General features: G+C 44.8%; 3 protein-coding genes across 5 annotated transcripts; 1 reads left to right on the forward strand and 2 right to left on the reverse strand.

Annotated features, from left to right (window-relative positions):
• Window positions 1–3,777: 3,777 nt before the first annotated feature.
• On the reverse strand, window positions 3,778–7,649 carry LOC131212119 (dihydrolipoyllysine-residue succinyltransferase component of 2-oxoglutarate dehydrogenase complex, mitochondrial). 2 transcript variants are annotated; one of them, XM_058205866.1, is made up of 6 exons: window positions 7,353–7,649; window positions 6,944–7,059; window positions 5,935–6,603; window positions 5,118–5,262; window positions 4,743–5,048; window positions 3,778–4,672 (listed from the first exon to the last, which is right to left on the reverse strand). In XM_058205866.1, the coding sequence occupies exons 1-6, from the start codon at window positions 7,446–7,448 to the stop codon at window positions 4,538–4,540; spliced, it is 1,467 nt and encodes a 488-aa protein (XP_058061849.1). In that variant the 5' UTR covers window positions 7,449–7,649; the 3' UTR covers window positions 3,778–4,537. The 2 variants fall into 2 exon arrangements, with proteins under 2 accessions (XP_058061849.1, XP_058061850.1); XM_058205867.1 differs by lacking the exon at window positions 7,353–7,649 and having other exon boundaries at window positions 5,935–6,612; window positions 6,944–7,078.
• Window positions 7,650–7,929: 280 nt separating this feature from the next.
• On the forward strand, window positions 7,930–8,530 carry LOC131209186 (guided entry of tail-anchored proteins factor 1-like). Its single transcript, XM_058202187.1, has 2 exons — window positions 7,930–8,027; window positions 8,088–8,530. Exons 1-2 carry the CDS (start codon window positions 7,959–7,961, stop codon window positions 8,511–8,513), a joined length of 495 nt encoding a protein of 164 aa, XP_058058170.1. The 5' UTR covers window positions 7,930–7,958; the 3' UTR covers window positions 8,514–8,530.
• Window positions 8,486–10,223, reverse strand: LOC131209184 (glutamyl-tRNA(Gln) amidotransferase subunit A, mitochondrial). 2 transcript variants are annotated; one of them, XM_058202186.1, is made up of 4 exons: window positions 10,173–10,223; window positions 9,826–10,110; window positions 9,538–9,767; window positions 8,486–9,285 (listed from the first exon to the last, which is right to left on the reverse strand). In XM_058202186.1, the coding sequence occupies exons 2-4, from the start codon at window positions 10,101–10,103 to the stop codon at window positions 8,567–8,569; spliced, it is 1,227 nt and encodes a 408-aa protein (XP_058058169.1). In that variant the 5' UTR covers window positions 10,104–10,110; window positions 10,173–10,223; the 3' UTR covers window positions 8,486–8,566. The 2 variants fall into 2 exon arrangements, with proteins under 2 accessions (XP_058058169.1, XP_058058168.1); XM_058202185.1 differs by having other exon boundaries at window positions 8,486–9,767.
• Window positions 10,224–20,144: the final 9,921 nt, after the last annotated feature.

The following is a 20,144-nucleotide window of genomic DNA, read 5'->3' on the forward strand; positions in this document are numbered from 1 at the left end:
TAGTTCTTTCTTAATCTCTGCTATTCTTAGTGTGTATTCTAAACTCGTTCCGATCAACGTAAACGAATTGATTTCATTCACAGTTTTTTTCGCAAAAAAGAAAAAAAACACTCTGCCCATTATATAAAGCTAGCATACCCTCTTCGAAAATTGCAATAGTTCTTCCGACCTATAATGGACACCACCAAAGTGATCATCCCACATCTTTCACATTCGTTCACACTGGGAGTTAATTGCGAATCGATTCCACGGTTGAACTTCTGATTGACGCATTATATCGCGACCAATTCGTATCGCAAACGATACACCTATAGCTGGTTACTGCCTGCCCCAATCTCACCATTCAAGATCGCGCACAGTTTCTTGCGAGTTAGAAATAGACATACTTTGTGTCAGCATGAATAGAATTACGAATAAATTTAATGGTAGTTTATCTAGGTTTAGGGGGTGAGCTTGCCCTTAACGTAAACGTTTTTAATGAATATTCTTAAGACAACGTGTGATTTGAAAGGGCGATGATTGCTGCAAAGTGGCGTAACCTTATTTCTTGGAAGAAACGTTCAATTTAATTGAAGCTTCTCTGCCAAGTGAACAACATTTCAAGGCTTCAAGAACGCCACAAACTTGCTCAGGTACTTTTACATCAAATATAAAGCACATGATAGAATGTGATTGCACCGTCCGTTATTGAAGATTAAACAAAAAAAAAACAAACAGTATATGCAGATAATAATGAAAACCTGTCTTTCGCCACAAGAAGCATAAATCTATCTCTGGCCTAAACTTTATTGCTAGATGAAATACGAAAACTAGAGCCTATAAAATTGAATTTAATAGGGTAAAAACAAACAAGTTCATAATTTAGCTGAATGTGCCTTACATGTGGGTGTGCAAAAAATAATTCCAGACCTAACCTTACTCATATGGAGACACGGATTATCATTACAATTCCTGTAAGAAGTGCATATCATTTTAACCTTAAAACAATTAGCAAAACCTACAGACTCCTTTTTTGTTTCTGGTAATGTATGCTTTTGCATACTATGGAACGCGTATGCAAATCAGTATGGTATTATCGGAAATGGAAAAAGGTACCAAAACAGATAGAAAAGATGTTCAAAACCTATTTCAGTACGCTTTATGCGAACAGTGTTGAAGGTTTCAAGAAGAGGCCATTTAAATGAAAACGGAAGTTGGCGCCAGTTACAAAAAATTGGAAAACTATTTCAATTGTCAAAGATCTTCGACTGTGTTTTCACGAATCAAAACCGTTATAAGTAACGCAAATGACCGCTGAAGCAAAAATCAGATAAAATCGTTAAATTAAAACTCGCTTCCTCGCCTTCGTTTATAAAACTCCAATCAAATGCTTTCAAAAATACATCGTTAAAGCGACGACATATGCACTGAATGGTGTTGTAAGAAAAACTATTGAACAAGGTACAAAAATCAGCGAGCCAATAACAATTTATTTCTTAAAGTGCAAAACATAACCACTACCAGACATGACGACGACCAGCTGCTCTGCCCTGTGCCCAGACAGCCCTGTTTTTAGCGCGTCCCCTTGAACCGATAACGGCTCTTGCTGATGTCCTCCCTTTGGGCCGCTTTCAATTGACTCTTGTCACACAATCTCGAACCAGAAACACACAATGCGTGCAAACTATTAGTAGGGGAAGAAAACAAAAATGGGATGGGCCTGTTTTGGAAGTCTAAAAAAACCTTAACGGACACCGGATTGCGCCGACCCCTTTGGTCAACTTTCCACTGGTTGAATTGATGCAAATCACGATTGGCAGCAGAACTGGCGAGTAAATCATGGCCAAACTCATAACAGGACTTACAAAATCATCTCTGCTCTAAACCCGTGACACACTTTTGAGGCTCCTCTCCATGTACCGTCTTACATCGTTGTCGTTTGCTTCGGTCATTGTCACTGTCCGTGGAGAAATTCATTAACAGGCAACCCGTGACCTCTCATAGACATTTTCCCAAAAGGTAGCGCACGTTTTCTTTCTGACTGGACAATAGGAACTTTAATAGCCGACCCCGGCAACCATTCGAACGAAATTGAATTACCTTATCTTAATTGTCGTGGACTTAAACTGGATTTTGCTACGGAAATTAGGCGCAACAAATTAAGCCTTCAGCTTTTGCGACACGAAAACTCAAACGATTTTCCTACTCCAACCAGAAATGAAACACCAAAGAAGAAACCGATGCTGCAAATGAGTTGAAAATATGAATACTCTTATAAACAGTTAAATTGATAGTTGATAAGTAGCGAAAAATGAATAATCCACAACAGGGATCAGTAAAGAAGCCATTAGATCGAATACTAGCCAATAAAAAACTGAACAGACGTGTTGTCGTGCTCGTTCCTGTACTTTTTAGTCACAGAACGTCTTAAAACTATGAACATAATTTTGTCGGAAACAAGAAATGTTATAGAGGAACATTGTAACAATATGTTTAGGCAATTCCGGCGTTTGAAAAGAAAACGAATCAAATCTAAAAAATGTAACTAAAATCAATAAAGAATATTTTTGTCATATTTGTACGTTATTCGTGTTTGTGTACTTTACAGCATTATGAAAAATTATCAAACTTGCAACTGGGCAATGCATTTAAGCGGTACATGTTTCGATATTTATAGTGCTTGAAAACATTCCGAACTCGGCTTGGACTGCAGTCAAGAAGTTAACGATGACAAAATGAGCGGTTTTTGGTTCGATGCAGCGCACTTCAGTAAGTTTTCGACATCCTTTTTTGTATTCCTTGTCAGCTACTAGCTAGCAGCTGCCAAGGCAGCGGAAGTAAGTTTATTTGAAACAAAATCATTAGCTCATTTGTCATAGTTTATGACAAAACTTCCGACATTAATGTGCTTTGGCTATTTCAGGTTTTTTACATAGATTCCATGTCTCGGTCGGTATTGGAGTAAGAGTCGGGAACGAAAGAAATCTCTTTTGTATGTTTCGGGCGCTAGACAATTTACAGACAAACCATACTTCAATGATTGTTTACGAGCAGTTTTTCATGATGGAAGCTCATGCAGAAATCATTATTGGCCAAAATTGGCATTCCTTGTACCACAAGGACCACCATTTCTTGCAGCTTAGTGATTTCAAATGAGAATAAAATTTAACTTATACTGAAAAGAAGCTTCAATTATCATTTTCAATCATTTTTCTATACTCTTTTAAACTTCAGAAACAAAACTAAACATAGTATAGGGATTTTTACAATTATTTTCATTTGTTACTTTGTTGTTTACCATTGCAGTGATTTCAAGCCATTTTCCATCGGAACTGCAATTTGAACATTAAAAACTATTTTTGATTCGTAATGGCTGAGGATTCCTTAAGTACAAAAATCTTATTCATAAAAGTAATCGGCAATTCAAGACTTGTTATAAGCATTTGTTAATGCAATTGGGAGAAAATATTCATTGCACTAACTTTTGTAATTACTATTAACTTATTATTTTCTATTATTATTATTAACTCAAAAAAATCGATATAAGTTTTACGGCCGATTTGAATTCTCCGAAAATCATGGAAGAAATATTTCAGAAAGATTCAATGAAGCGTTTTGGCGGCAAGCGTTTAAGCATGGAATCAGGCAGCCGGTAGAATTTTAACTGAACAAGTTTAAGTAAGTTAAAAGTAAGAATAGATAATTTCACACTTAATGATCATTCCAACAATTAGACGTAAAATAATTTACGCAGAATAAATGGTCCCAAAAGAAAAAGAATAAAAACACATATAAGAATTGAGTTAATTGATGATTTATTTTTCGTTTTTTTTCTTCAAATAAATACTTCTCTACCTACGACGACGCATATTGGCATCACTTCCTGCGATCGGATAAGTGATCATAGTAAGATGTTATTAAGCAATCATATTCGATCACAAACGTTTGTCCTCCGGCACTGGGGCAGCACGATGTTACGAGCTTACGATACAACACTAATTTAGCACCATACAGATTTCTCGGTCATAGATACTGGAAATTCCACTAACATTATAAGTACCGCGGAAGCAACGATAGCATCGCATCTTCTGGCCATGGCACTTCGTTTTCCTTTTGCAACGCGTGGTACACGATACTTAGACGAACGTGAGCGAAAAAAACCGAAATAGTAGGCAACATGGATATTTTGCAGTGAAACAACTACGGTTCGTCATAACGTCGGATGACGATTCTTTTGAGTTCCCACAAATACTGATGCCACTTGACGATAACTGGGTGCAATGCCAAAGATCTACGTCGCAGCGTCCTCTAAGAGGTTCAAAGTGGTGATAGCGGTATGAAATAAGATTCGCAAGATGTGAAGAAACAGATTTAGCCGGGAAATATTTGTAGTGCCTGTGATGTGATGCGTAAGCAACTTGTATCTCTTGTGTTTGTTCTCGCATCGTCCAAACAAAACCGTTATGCAGTAGGTGATCATACTATTTCGTCGATCGTACGTTGGCTGTGTTTTAGCAGACCCGTCCTTGTGAACGCAGGCATGTATTAAGATGTGTTCTTACAGACCAGCCAAAATAATACGTGGATCTTCTACGGCAGCCTTGACCTTGCGCAGGAAAGTAACAGCCTCACGGCCATCGATCAATCGATGATCGTAGGTAAGAGCGATATACATCATTGGTCGAACTACCACCTTAAGGATAGAAGGTTTGGCTAATATTAGTACAACACTCAACACCAATATACAGTTCCGTTCCAATTACCTGTCCTTTAACAGCGATTGGGCGATCGAAGATGCCGTGCATTCCCAAGATAGCACTCTGCGGTGGGTTGATGATTGGCGTACCGAGCAACGATCCAAACACGCCTCCGTTCGAGATGGTAAAGGTACCACCATCCATGTCCTCCACTGCCAGTGTTCCCTTCTTCGCTTTGTCCGCCAATCCGGCGATCGATATTTCGATGTCGGCAAAGTTCATACCCTCCACATTTCGCAGAACCGGCACGACCAATCCTTTGGGCGAAGCCACAGCCACCGAAATGTCAACGTAATCGCGGTAGACAATTTCCTACAAATGAGATTGTCGAAAGAGATAAGCTACGGATGTGTAGGGAACCATGCTACCTCGAACACTTACATTTTCTTCGATGACAGCATTAACAACGGGTTGATCTTGCAGTGCGAATGCGGCAGCTTTGCAGAAGGCCGACATGAAGCCGAGCTTCATGCCATACTTCTTCACGAACGCATCCAAATGTTGCTTGCGGAACTCCATAATAAAGCTGAAAGGCAAACATAGCATACATTAGTACTATCGCAGCAAAGTACTATTAAGAAATTAACGAATATCATATAAATAGCATAGCTTTACAAATAGGGATCGCCTGTGTGCGTCAGTGCAGTTCTAAAATTATGCATCGTTCATCATTTCGACCACATGCCACACACGTTTTCGTGCAAAGCGAATATCAGTGTTATTTTTATAATATTTGGCGCAAAATAATGGTTTCGGATTGTCCCGCTATTAACACCGTTCGCGGAACCATGGTTTCAAACTTCGCTCAGCATAGCGCATGCGTTTTGGCGTGAAGTCAGTTCCGCTTACATTACGTCATGCCAATGGCCTTCATATTGCGTCCACCGTCACCATCGTGATTCGTCACCAACGATCACGGCGAACCATGTGATGCACACAACAACGAACCAATGTCACGGGCATCGGACTAGGTTCACGGTAAAGTAATGAATTCGATCGAACGAACTTTCGTTTGTCCACTACGGACCATTAAGAACGATCGAAGTGATAAAGACACCAGAAATTTGATGCGACATACGGATTAGCGACGCGTCAAGTTTGTGCTTGTGCTGCTGTTGCCACCAGCGATAAGGCTCTTCAAGAAGGGGACCCAAGGCACGGTTGCGTACAGTAAAGATAACGACGGTGGCCAACGTACCTCATGTCGACTTCGTTGAACGTTGTTAGCATGGCGTTCGTGTTTTGCGCCTCCTTCAACCGAGAGGCAATCTTCAGCCGCATACGGGTCATTTTGACCCGCTGCTCCGTGCGCGTTCCGGTGATTTCTTTGCTGTAGTCGGCCGGTGGCACCTTCACCGTAGCCGCCTCGATGGCCTGCGCATGTCGGATGGCTGCCACCGGCATCCGGCTAATCGGTGCAGCCGGTTTCGGTGGAGGTGGTGGCGGACCACCCGCCGGTTTCGGAGGTGGCGGTGGCGGTGGCCTCGGAACCGCGGCCGCTGCTACCGGCGGTGGTGGTGGAGGCGGTGGCGGAGGCGGAGCAGCAGCCGGTGCTTCTGCCGGTTTGGCAGCTGCCTTCGGTGCTTCGCCGGTGATTTTCAGCTTAAACAATTGCTGCCCGGCCTTGACCGTGTCACCGTCAGCGACGAAAATTTCCTCGATAATACCGTGAGCCGGTGAGGGAACTCCGACAGTGGTCTTATCGGTTTCGATCTCCATGACCACTTCGTCGGCGGCGACGGCATCGCCTACTTTCTTTTCGAACTTCACATCGCCCTCGGATACGGAGTCGGCAAACGGTGGTACCTTCACGATCTCCAGCATTCGTGCGGAAGTAAAGATGGTACGCTCGCTCTGGCGCCATTCTCTGATTGAGCTATCAATGCAGCGGGCACGAACAAAAACATAAAAGACACGATTAGAAGCCAGCCGCTAATACCCATCGCAAAGCCCGATCGTAAACAAACCCGCTCTCGTCACGCGTGCGCATCTGTGTTCATATAAACAAGCGGCGGGCGCAACCGAAAGTCATTGTCGACCATGTGACCACAATGGCTTTCGCGTTGCTTTCGCTTGCGCAAAAATCGGTAATCTACAATGTATTCAACCTGCTACAATGATCGAACCACATGCAAATTACCGAATCGAGCCGCGTAGTGAGAACGGAGAGGCCCGGCTATAAATAAAACCAAAACACTTTCTCTCACTTTTGAGCCACAGATACCGCGTTGGCACCACGGCGGCGACCGCGGTCGTCAACCGCTGACCGAGCAATGCTAAGCTGGCGCCTCTGGTGGTGGGACCTGGAACCGACTGCGGCAACCTAAAAAAAGTGAGCGAAAATTTCCCGTTAGTCGACAACCTGCACGGAACGCACGGCGTTTCTAGCGAAAACGGGTTAAATCGGTTTCTGCAACCTTGACCTGCAAATCGAGCGATAATCGCGCCTGGCGAACGGTGCGAAAAATCGCTCAACCTGCCGGTACGTGAGAAACTCGTCCAAGATTACATAATCCTCCGTCTTCCGCGGTGCGATTTTGTGCGAGAATTTTGCACATCGGCCGAATTGCAAATAGGCTTCAACCTTACAGCAGTGATGGGCGTAGAAGCACTTACCCCCTGGCTAAAAGATTGTCCTTCCAACGTGCGCCAGCTGAATCGGACAGCCGCTCGGGGAAGGCTCCGCGATGATATCGAAAGAAGCCCGGCCATTGTATGCCGAAACGCACTGTTCGTGCACACAAAGCTTGCTAGCGGATAGAGTACGTAGTGGCCACTGCGGGGTGCGGGGCTATTGGCTTTCCGGCAGACGAGTGTCCTTCTGGCAAAGGAGTCGCACGCTCCAAGGAAGACTCCTTTCGCGTACCACGATCACTCTCCACGTATAAAACCCCGAACGAGTGCCGGACAGATTCGACTCGGACTGAATGAACGGATGACAGCTACTCTGACGCGATCCGCCATTCGGAAACTACCATGTACGGTTATCGTATTTTCTACAATTCTGAATATTTGCGGACAACAGCTTGCGCTGTTTAAAAAAAACTCTGTATTTTTGTAGTACGAGAAACGTAGAACGATAAAATATATTACAATTTATTATTCGAAATCAATTGTTTATTTTCGAACGTTCTTCGAAAATAATTTGACATTTGTCAACGAGCTACAAATCAAAACAAACTTCTGCTCGGGCTCTTCCAAAACAGAAGTTGTCCGAGCAAAATGTATCTAATATTCGTAATTCCGTTCTTGTGCGGTTTGATGGCGTTTGCCTCGAAGATTACAAAGAAGGTGAGTGCTTTGAAAAATGTAAATCATATCGAATAAGTTCCATCCAATGTATCGTTTCAGATAGTACCACTCTTTTCCCGCGACAGTCCTGAAGTGCAAGTGCTCAGGTCCGAGATTGCTGCGTTACGAGCTGACCTCTCTCAAATATCAATGCGCGATGAATATATAAAATACGTGAAGTGCGAACGAGCGGTCGTGGCAATGGAAACGAAATTAAATGAGGCCAAAGGACGCGATAACGTGAAGCGCGTGATGTACGAATATGGCATCCACTACGGATCGATGACCGTACTCGCATTGGTGTTGATGTCCATCTCTTTCTCGTACCGCTACGCTTCCATTATCGTTTTCGGCGACAATTTCAACTTCGATCCGTTCGGTCGTCTGATAAATTTTCCGACCAAAGTGCCCAACTCTATTTCGGTCGTGTTTTGGATAGTGGTTAACAACTTTGTGGCCCGGACAGTGGCTGGCTATGTGAAATAAATACATCTGCTATTAGCACTTTATTTGTAAATGCTTTAGTTTCGTTTTTGCGATCATTGATAACAAGCTAGAAAGTTAACCTCTTTTTCTATCCAACCGCCGACGCTGAGAAGGAATTTTTCGGAAAACGAATTGCCCATCAGTTGCAAGCTTAACGGTAAACGGCGAGAAGAAAGCCGTATTGGCACCGATAACGCCGGAATGCCAGCCATATTCGCGGGCTGCGTACAGAAATCTTGCACCGCACATTGATCGCGGTTATTGTTGCGTATGAAATCCTTAAACAACGGGGCATCGCTCAACGTGGTCGGTGCTAGCAGAACGTCCACCTCCCGGAACGCACGTACAAAGTCGTCTGATATAAGTCTCCGCACTTTGAGTGCTTTCTGAAAGTACTTTTCATAGTTGCGACGAAGCAGGAAGAAGTTTCCGGCCAGGATTCGATTCTTAACAACGTCATTAAAACCTTCGGCCCTCGTTTTGGCGTACAATTGCTCGGTACTCGCGTCCTCTTTAGATCGGTGGCCATACTCAATGCCGTCGTAGCGGGCCATGTTGCTGCTCACTTCGCACTGATTTAGAATGGAGTAGACGAAAATGGATGATGCCGTGTTTGGCATCGAGACAGAAGAAACCGTGGCTCCGGCCGTCTGCATCATGTCCGCTACGATGGTCCATGTTTCCAGTACCTCTTTGTCCAGTCCAACGCAGTGGTACTGTTGCGGTATTCCGACACGTATTCCTTTTAAGGAAGATAACGCGTCTCCTAGTTCTATAGGGAGAAAACGCTTTTTAACCGTTGTCGAATCTTTGTCATCGGGTCCGGCTATGGCATTTAGAACCATCGCGCAATCTTCCGTCGTCCGGGTCATGATACCCGGTACGTCCATCGAGTTTACTAACGGGATTAAGCCATAGCGCGAAACTAATCCGTATGTTGGTTTCAGGCCGACAACCCCACAGTACGAAGCAGGGTTTCTCGTTGACCCACCGGTGTCTGAACCAAGTGCCGCATAACACAAACCTGCTGCAACGGCAACGGCTGAACCGCCAGAACTCCCACCGGCTATACGAAAGCGGTCATCGGTTAGGTCTTCGCTCCAGCTGTTGCGCGTAGGGCCGAAAATGGAGTCCACGCATCCGGATCCCATACCGAACTGATCCAGGTTGGTTTTGCCCATCAAAACGGCTCCAGATTGTTCCAGCCTTTCAACCACCGTTGCATTGTACGTGGGGATGAAATTTTCTAACATTCTACATTGACAAACACACGTCATTTGGAGGAATTTAACCAGGAAGGAGTTACACTCACCGAGAGGCACATGTCGTGTGCAGTTCTTTGGTGCAGAAGTTATCCTTCACTGCAACGGTGACCCCGTCGAGGACACCTTTCGGTCTACCTTTGCGATAACGTTCTCTCGCTTGTTCCGCCTGCTGTCGTGCTTTGGCCGATGCTACGCGAATGAATGCATTTAGGGGCTTTAAGCGATCAATCGCAGCTATCGATTGCTCGGCTACCGAGCACGGATCTAACGATTTATCCCGGAAACATTCGGAAAGCTGGCGTACACGAAGAGGCATCCGATTCATTGGTGAGCTGCGAACAAACGGGACTTAACTTACATCGGTTCTAATTGCGTTTCAAAGGGTAATTAATACATAAAATATGATATTTTTCACCGAGACTGTCTGAAACGGATCTGAGATCTTTGCCGCTGTCAGAACCGGGATTTGTTTTGTTTTGGCATTTGACATTTACAGGAGTACTTTGCTATATTTTGACGTAGACTGTGTGAAAGATCTGCTGATATGTGCCCGCGTATGTGTGTGTTTGTTTGGTTGATTTGTTTTGTTCCGTTTCAGACATCGATCTGCGGAATATTATTGACAAACTTGCCGACTTCATGGAAGGAATCACAATCGTTGCCTCCTCCAAAACTGCCACCGGATTCGAACGCGCCGGGTGGCACTTCCAATCTGGTCAGATCTGGTCCAACCCCCTGCCGCTGAATGCCGGGCCACCAAACGCAGTCGTTTCGATGGCTCCCAGCAACCCCACAACAGTCAACTAGCCCAGCTGGAAGCGCTTACCAAGCAACAGCACGCTCTGAGCGAACAGTCGGAAATGAATCCCACTGCACATGGGGTACTAAGCGCACATGAACAGTTACTGAACTGTTAACCCTCGAACGCTCGATTCCGGTCCGCTTGTAGGTTTTACTTCAGCAACAACAGGTGCAAATAGATGAAGCCCTAACGCGAGCCTGATTGCGATGGCAAAAGAGAACAACATTTCGCTGCTCGAGTTTGATTCCTGCGCCAAGGACAGTATCTCTAATAGTAATCTAATGGTAAGCTAATCTTGCGCTCATTTGCATTCGGTTGGCATTCGCTAAATCGAAAACAATGCAGCGAGATAGCTAATGCTTTTGCCTCAACGAGACTCTTTTGCCACATGTGCCGATTCCTGCTTCAGGCGACAGGTGGCCGTGGGTTTCGTGTTCGTCATTGTAGCACAGCGGTCCTCGTTTCACTACAGCTGGTATCACAGGGAAATGTGTGCACACTGGTAAAACAGTGTAGCAAAGTGCTTTGACACTAATATTTAACACCACCAAACCAATGGTTCCATGGAGGAAAGCAAACCCGATAAAGGAAAACCAGTCCTCGTTCCAGCCTGATGTAGATCGGCGACAGTGAAGGCAACTAGAGTGTATTCACAACGAATACCACGTTCGCTTACTGTAATTTCGTGCTCCTATGAGCTCCTGGAACCACGATAAAGTTAACGATAACAGGATTGTTGGACATCAAATTTTGCTTTCCCTTTGCCAAGATGTTAGCGCTGCTTGAAATTGGCCGAAGGTGGCAGTAAAAACGTCGTACCGTCACTAATCACTTCGGCACTTCAACTCTACACGTCATCCATCGTCGAACCATCCGTAAATGTAGCTCCGATTTGCGCGAACGACAACACACGAAGCAGCTCACTATCGACCGGAATTTGTACCCCGGTCGTATTGCGAACTGGTCCTTCAACCTTCAACAAGGATACGGAAACCAAAACACCGAGCAAAACCGAGTGTAACTTTCTGTAATCATTGCTACGAACGCGGAATTTGGTTCACTTTCAAAACTCTCATGGTAGAATCGCCAATATTGAATCGGTGCTGCCACTACAAAATGAAAATGGCCTATTTAATTTTCATTATGACGCCAATGATCATGTCGACCAGTTTGGAAAAGTAGTAGCAAAATATTTCCATAAACAAAAAAAAAATACGCCTGGCAAAACCACCGCTTGATGGAAAACGAGTGCTGAAAATAGTATTGAATAAGTTCTTTTCAAAAAAAACTAATAGCAAATTGCACTTGCGAGAATTGGTCTCAAACAAAAGATATTACGTTAACCAAATATGAGCATGCGTTAAAAGTTCTTTATAAAGGCATCAAACATTTTGATGCCAAGTATAGGTACCGTGATTTTACCAATGATCTTCACGCACGCGTTTTGGCTCCGCGTGGAAAAGAGAAGTCGGCGGAAAAAGAAAATAAAATTTAACTTACTTACTAAAAGGGAGAAACATCTTTACTGCTAACCTAACCTAAAACTTCTAACTACTCATAGGATTCTGGCAACGAAGCATGTGTAATCGGGGATCCATACGACACATAGCTTACAAATAATTTCTTCACAACTATATTCTTTCGTGCTCTGCAGAGCCTCTTTGTTTGTTGTTTTATAGACGTTCACCCTATTGGATCGGTGAAAAGATCTCACGACATTCCCAAACAAAGTCTCGTGTTCTTTAAGGAATATTTTCAGCAACCGATGCACCGGCTTCCTGTAATGAGCCCATCGCGCATGGCTGAAGATGGCCATTGCCAAATAAAGGAGGGAGTAGTTGTGGTATAGCTGGTCTTCTTCCGTTCGCTGAAAAGCGACGGTCACTTCGATAACGTCAAACATCGGGATTTCCGCTAATGGGGTCAAGGGGTTTGTTTTACGATGTTCGTCGTCGTAATGTAACGAAATCCCGATGTGTCCGTTTCTTGCCGACCGCGCCGAAGGACTTGACACCACCTTTGCATTCGCCTTTAGCGGTGCATTTTTGGCAACCGCATTCTGCATGACAGCTTACTGTGTCTGTAATTGAAACAAAACATGTATTACTAATCGGAAAAATAAATTTGCCCATTCCAAACATACCCAGCGCCACTCGGGCATCTCTCGGCAAACCTTTTATGTATTTTGCCAGCTTGCGCAGCAAATTATTCAGAATGCGTGGCCCATGCTCCGTGCATTTTTGGGTTGCTTTAATAAAAATAAGGGCAACTTCCGACGCCGTTTGAAGCGCTCCCCGCTGCTCGCGGCATCAAAGTCGCGACGGTCGCTGTCGTCAGAGTCGTAGGCTTCGGCTTCCGGTCGCCGCCGCTTCTCCGCTTCTCGCGGCTCCTCGCTCGATAGTCGCTTGGAAGACATTCTGCAACAATAAGAAAAACATATTACTCTAACCATCAATATCATAATATAAAATATCAAACCTAATTTACTAACTAACTAAATCTAACTACTGCTAACTACTACTAACTAACCTGAAACGATTGCAACGATTGTAAATAACAAATAACGAAAACGATTGCAATCGGGAATCGGTGGTACGCTTCGATTTGAAGCAACAATTTGCTGAGAAGCGAAATGATAATGACAACGACGAATTTTTCACTTTTTCACAAATGTTTTCTGCGAAGAAAAACAAAACAAGCGTTTCGACGTTTTCGAAACGTCAAAACGCAGAATCCCAACTTTTCGACAGAAATCCCAAATCCCAAATTTTTTTTAACGATTTTAAATTTATGAAAAAAGTGAATACTACTGTGGCCAATAAATATTGGGAATTCATTTATACTCAAAACATATTCTTTATTTATTTATTTTTATTTGGTACGCGAAAGCAAAAAGAGAATTCGAAAAGAGAATTGAAATGTTTCACGAAGCGTTGAGGTACGGAAGCGTTTTAGTAACGAAAACAAATGTTTAGAACTCACAGTTTCAAAGCAAATTTTAAGCATTTCCAGTTGACAGTACTAAAATACTAGTAGTACTAATAAACTATTACTAGTACTAGTAATACTTTCTAGTCGGCCGATACTTGAATTTGGAAATAAAAGTAAATCTGCAATGCACCCTACTTTTATTATTATATCAATTTGCATGAGTGCAAACCAAAAAGGGCAAATCACCGCTCTCATGTATAAAAAGATTTTATGTTTGTATATAGTTTGAACCAAGGCTCGAAGAATCCGTGATCTCATAAAACGTACCTTAGAACACACAATGCTAACGTATCATGAGTTTAGTTAAATGATAAATAGAAGAAGCTGCATTATTTCGGATATTTGCATCAACAAAAAATTTATTTCATGGTCATATAAACCACTTTTACATCCAGTACAAATTATGGAACTTTTCTTTGGTTGCCGCTTATGAATACCTTGTGATGGCTGTAGAACGCAATATAACTGTTTTTTTTGTTAGGAAGGGTATAAAAGAATGTATAAAAGAATTTACACATCACAAAACTTAGGGAGGCTTATACCAATTCAATGGTTTGTGTAAATAACAGAAAACATTCATATTTAAGACTTTTTGCTTTTATTTTAAGGCCTCTTTCGGGAGTTAAAGAAGACACTAAGACAAGTATATTTTGGGAAGACATTTTATTAGCAAAATTCGCATTCGACTTCACGGTAGCAATAAGAACCATGAATCATGAATCATGAGGAACGTGTCGACACTACAGATTTCTGCTCGAAGTGCATACGAAAAGTGATGACCAAAATGAGGCGTTAAGAGGCACAGCTGTCGAGGCAATCGAGGATGGCGTCGTACGTGCTGCGTCGATCCCACATGTGATTGTATTTCGTCGGAGAGCACCGATTGTGCATAACTTCGCATCCTTGCCGATCTTGTTGTAGCACCACGGATCACGGATAACGATCGTTGCTCCTCGCCTAGGGTGTCCGGCGTACTGCTCAGTCCAGATCGAAGATTCCGTCTTGGCGTGTGGACAGGTCACATGTCGCTCGTTTCACCGCTTACGGCTTACGTTCGCGGCAGACCGTGTGGTATACAGGATTGAAGTCAGTAGGTTCCGTAACGGACACCTCATGTCACCTCACCAAAATACGCTCGGCCGCTGAGCGCATTGAAGAAGTATTCCGACATCGACGTCTGAATGATCTGAAACGGGACGGAAAATGAAAAGGCCATTTAGACATCTAGACGATTCCACAGATATTTTGAAATTAGTTAGCCAAGCCAAAGTAAGAGTTGAAAAGACGATCTTGCAAACTGATCTTTCCATCATTCGACAACATTCGAAAATGTCACAACGACCTTACAACGGCGCGTCACCTGAGGACAATCCGACAATCAAAAATTCTTCCCCCAGAGAAAAACAAACGTGTTACGTGTGTTCCCCACCGTCGCCTGTTTCGTCTTAATGGACTCCTTTATGATCGATCGGTCGTCCATCAGAGCCTCACGCCCCGCAGCATCGCAACACATTTCTAGTTTTTCCCATTAACGTCCCATTTTTGAACGGAGCGAGAAATGGAAAGTGAGGTCACACATGGTCCGATCACCGCGCGGGGAGTCAAATCGGAGATTAACATGGGCTGATGACATACGCCAACGACGAAACCAACGACACGTCGACGACGACGGTGCTTTTGCAAAAGTGTATCTCGGCGATCTTAATTATTAATGCTCTGCGGCGAAGATGTGCTCCTTTCTACTGCCCACGGACAGGTGGCCTTTATGGCACGCAATGTATGTGTGTGTTTGAGTTCTTCGTTTGCTCTGCCCTTTCTCACGACACACGAGGCGGCACATCGAAAAGGCTGCTGCGTGATCGCCACACGCAGATTGAAACGGAAAGCAAACCGCACGGCACGAGGCAGGTCATGCGCCAAGCCAGCTCCGCCGAGTTTGGAGCAGTGTGCAGTAATATGCATTAAATTTACTTTTGTTTCTCTTTCGACTTTCGGAGGTATCTGGTTCTGGGTGGAATGGATCCTTGCATCAGTCGCAGTGATTATGGAGGACTCTCGCCAGCTGGATACACTGCGGATGCAGGTGACCCGGGCGGCTGGCAATTTAAATTGAGCACGCCGTTTTGATACCTTTAGAGGAAGCGATGGCGCGGAAGTAAGATCCTCTTAGACAGCTGCCATTTTCAGTTGTTGAATGTTGGAGCATCATCCAACAGAGAAACCACGGTTCGACGACGACCTTTCTAAGTCCTGATGTTTATCCCGCCTTTCGAGCCAACGCGCACTTTAGCTGGGCTTTCAGAAATTTGAAAGGAGCCTTCATCTTCCGCACTGTGATGGTCTCTACTATGCAGCAAAAGCGCCTTGGCTGGTGCCATAGCTAAGCGTTCGTTTTGTCTGCGCAAAGACCGCACTCACGACTCGCGGCGACGCGGAAGACTCGAGAAGATAAATCCAAGCCCTCCGATGCTGGTTTGGTACTTGGGCTCGCAAACGAGACAGTTTCCCAGAGTCTTCGTGGCATTTCTGCAGGCTGCAAGGCCTGGCATTGGGTATTGCAAAACACACAGGCAAACTACCACCACCGCCGTGTTCGGTGCTCCACCGGAGGGGACAATTTATTACATTTGGCCCCATTTGGAATAGGGCAAATTGATGGACGCGAATGCCTCTCTTAGCGACAGCCCCTCTAGCTCTAGTGAAGAAAGCAAAACGTGAATCTGCCTTGCGCTATGGACATTGGGAAATAACGACGACGGTGCGGACGACGAAGATGAGGCGCAACATAAACTACGATTCGATGTTCGGCCAACGGTGTGCGCGCTCCTGTAGCATCCTCCTTCGCGGGATAGTTTTATGCTTATGCTTTCTAATTTCCATTTATTTCGGGTCCACAGCGAAGCAGCTCAGTCACGGTGCTCAGAGATCGAATCGAATTTGAGATGATAAAATGAAGAGGAATGAAACGAAAAACGGGGTTCGTCTCTTCACCACCTGTTGATGTTTTGTGTTTACGCGCCCTCTCAGTGCTCGGCCACCTCAAGAACGGCAGTCGCAGCAGCTCCTTCGGGTCGCGACCAGAACAGTGCTCACACACAAAGTGCTTGAACTTTCGAGTGGCAGTCAAAGGACAAACTCTCGGGAGGAAAACAAAAACAAAATTAATAATAAAAGCAACCGGCCGAGGGGGATGCAAACAATGGGATGCCCTGGCGCTTCTTGGGGCTTTGGTGTGCTGACATTTTTGTGACTTATGGTTGTTTTGTGTTTTCTTTGCACTTGATGTTTTTCTGGTTTGTGTACACGTGTTCGAGAAACAAATCGAAGTGGAAGCCCTGGCCGATGATGGAGCTCGGTTGAGTTGTTCTGGTGCAGAGCGCTCGACAACCGTCTCGTCGGTGGTTCCAACGGCTAATAACAGTGAATGGCTTGCACAACACAGCACAACAACAGGTTTCGTAAGTGCTTCAAAGGACACAGGGCAAATTGAACCTAAATTCAATCAACTGCCGTGCGCGGATTGCATATTCAGTGGCTGATGTTGGCTCGATGTCCAGAGGGTTGGCTCAAACGGGGCTAGCCGCTGGCAAATGGTGATGGTGCATCTCCGTCTTTTCGATGACAAAACATCTTCGGGCACCGATCCAGGCGGTCGTTTGATCAATTTTCCCGCGCAATGCACAACGAGAAGCGCACGGTAAAGGGTAACTGCAGTCAATTAGCGCGCAGCATGCTGTCGAGCATTAATGCTGCAAAACATTGCATCGATCACAGTGCCATGTTGTGGCCAAGACCAAGGATGCCTACCGGATGACTCAAAATAATGATCGACTTTGTTTTCACTAAACGCGATCCTTGGGCATGATGGGCGAGGAACTTTCATTGGTTCAGGATTCCGGATTCCGGTGCCCGGGAGATGAATCGACACTCCGAAGAGTAGCCTTCAAACAAGCCTTTCCGATGGCGTTCGTAGAGCAAAAAAGGTGATGAATTCGGGTGGGTTCGAATGGGTTCGTGAATGCAAAAAGGGCGGTACAAACAACAGCAGCGTCCGGCTAATTGGAATACAAAAATCTCGAAAACAATCGCGGGTTGATCGTGGTTTTTTAGGCCCGAACCGAAAGATGAAAGGTTTTTACTCCGAACTATTTGTTATTGATTCGGAACGATTTTAATTAGGAGGAATTTCAGGGATATTTCTGACCCGGGAATTCACCCAACATCCCGAAGTACAGACGCACCCAATTTCCACTCGGAATTCTGATTCACCAACCCCGAAAAGTCCGATATTGAGTTCGTCTTGTTTGTATGTGTCTTTCGGTGGGATTTTCCTGGCTTGCCGCTTATGCTGTCCGCACTGAATGCCTTCCGCAACACTGTGGCCCGTTCGCATTTGCATTCGAAAGCTAAATTCGTTAGGTGCTCTCCTCTCTGCAGTGGGACTGCAGGTTTTGTGCAATTTATGCAGTCCCCCAGGCGAGCGGACTAGCGATGCCCCGATCGGCTTCCCTCGAGAAACTTTCCCAACCCGAATTATGCTACCCTCAAATCACGGCGGTCGTTTCATTTGAGACTTTTCAGCAAAACCAATACGCAGCGGAAAATTTATAACAAAAGCATAGAAAAACTGAATCATGTTGGCCAACCTTAAGATTTGCAGGTGTGCGCTAATCTCTGAGTGGCTCTTAAAAACTCGTTAAAAACTTCACACAGTAAATTATACAGGGACCGCGTGGTCCCTTGCATGTTGGGTGAACATTTTCTCATCGTGCCGCCGTCGCCGACCTTCGCCGAAAACGAACAACTTTCCTTTCTCCCAAACCCTACCAGACATTCAACGAAACGTTTTCCCGGCTCAGCCCAGCCACGCGGGAATCCGTTGATGACGTGTGGGGCTATTCTGATAGCGAATTGAGAATTTTCGCGAAATCTGACCTTTAGAGCTTGTGTGTGTTTATATTAGCGCCTGAAGGAAGAAGAAACTACTGTCTTATGTCTTAATTTTATGGCTTCCAGCGGGCCTTGATGAGCTTTAATTTATACGTTGCTTTGTGTCATTGGGGACACCACATCCGCCGTGGACCGCCCAGCAATCGCAGTTTTTGAGACGAAGCGTGCGCATTCGCGCAAATAGAACAAAAAAAATTGAACCTCTAATTTTAACGAACCACCGGTCGTTAAAATCCGATTCACTCTGGGACTTGGGAGAGATGACGGAACTTGTAGCTCACTTCACGGTTCTCTGTGTCACCGGACTCTCCAGCCATGGATCGTAAAATCGACAACCGTTTAGGTTCCGGCATGTTACGAACATCTTGGAAAAGGCCTGGGCACACGTGTTTTAGGAAGGAACAGACAAACTATGGCCACGCGTGAAAGACCAACCTAATTGATAGTTTTGTCATGTTCACAGCCCGTTGGCAACCGAATTGATTGGTAACCGAATTTGCCGGGAATTGATCCATTAGACGCATTGCTTGATTTGATCCTGATCCATTGATCTATTAGATCCTGTTGGGTATTGATATGCAAAACTCTTGGCTCATCTTTCGGGTAGCAGCCTCCATTCGAAGCGAAAAAAACCATGAAACAAGTAAGATCTCGGACACAGAAGAAATAAGGTCTGTTCTTCGCTTTTCATCAGTGGTGCGCAGTCAACATTTAAATGTCGATTACGACCATTAAAGCGCAATATTGTCCAAAATCTCCGTCGTCGTGATCTCCTTCAGGCAGTTCTTTGAAGACATCCAGAAATCGTGCCCCTTTTTTATGCTCACCGCATCTTATCGCAGGAAAAGACAAAACCCCGTGACCGCGGGACCCCGGAATGCGGAATGCAGCAGATCACGCACAATGTCGGCCAGTTCTTGACCCCTTCATATCTCATTTGCCTGCCACCCGACCACAGCGCGTGAGTCCATTAGCGGGATTCAGATCTTGACAGCGGACCCAAGAACAAACCTGGGAACGACAGGCGCGTTACCAAAGGAAAGAAATAACTCCAAAGCTCGTAGATAAAGACAACGAGAATTGTATGGCCAATGGTCGGCACATTACATTTGGGGTTGAATATAAAACACCAAAAGCCGAGGTCGCGGTCGCTTCTTTGACACCCGACGACGTGACCCACGGCGGGGGAGTGGCGTGGTGGCGGAAGGTAGCGGGAATTCATGGTGTCAGATATGTGCGTTAAGTGCTCTCAGGTCGATTCGTTTAGTTTTCTTTTAAATTTAATTAAAAGTACCCTACACGGACCCTCAGCCGCGGTCGTTTCTAGCACCCGTTGATGGACCTCATGAACCTGAGGTAATCTCATCGTTCCCCGTCAGACGACCCCGATTCTTCGAGCACCCAGAATCACCGATTCACGGACATCATGTCTGAAGATGCCAACAGGGAACGCTGGCGAAGAAAGGCCGAAAAAAAAGAAACATGCTAATGTACTCGGCCGAACGTGACTTTAAATCACGACAATTATTATTGTTTCAGTTGTTTATTGCGCCCGGAGAGGTCTCTTCTTCAGTCATCCTCGGTACGGTGCGCCCTCGACCTCCACCATCCCACAGCAACAGC

This window comes from Anopheles bellator, chromosome 2 (genome assembly GCF_943735745.2).
Source record: "Anopheles bellator chromosome 2, idAnoBellAS_SP24_06.2, whole genome shotgun sequence".
In the NCBI taxonomy this organism is placed as follows: domain Eukaryota; kingdom Metazoa; phylum Arthropoda; class Insecta; order Diptera; family Culicidae; genus Anopheles; species Anopheles bellator.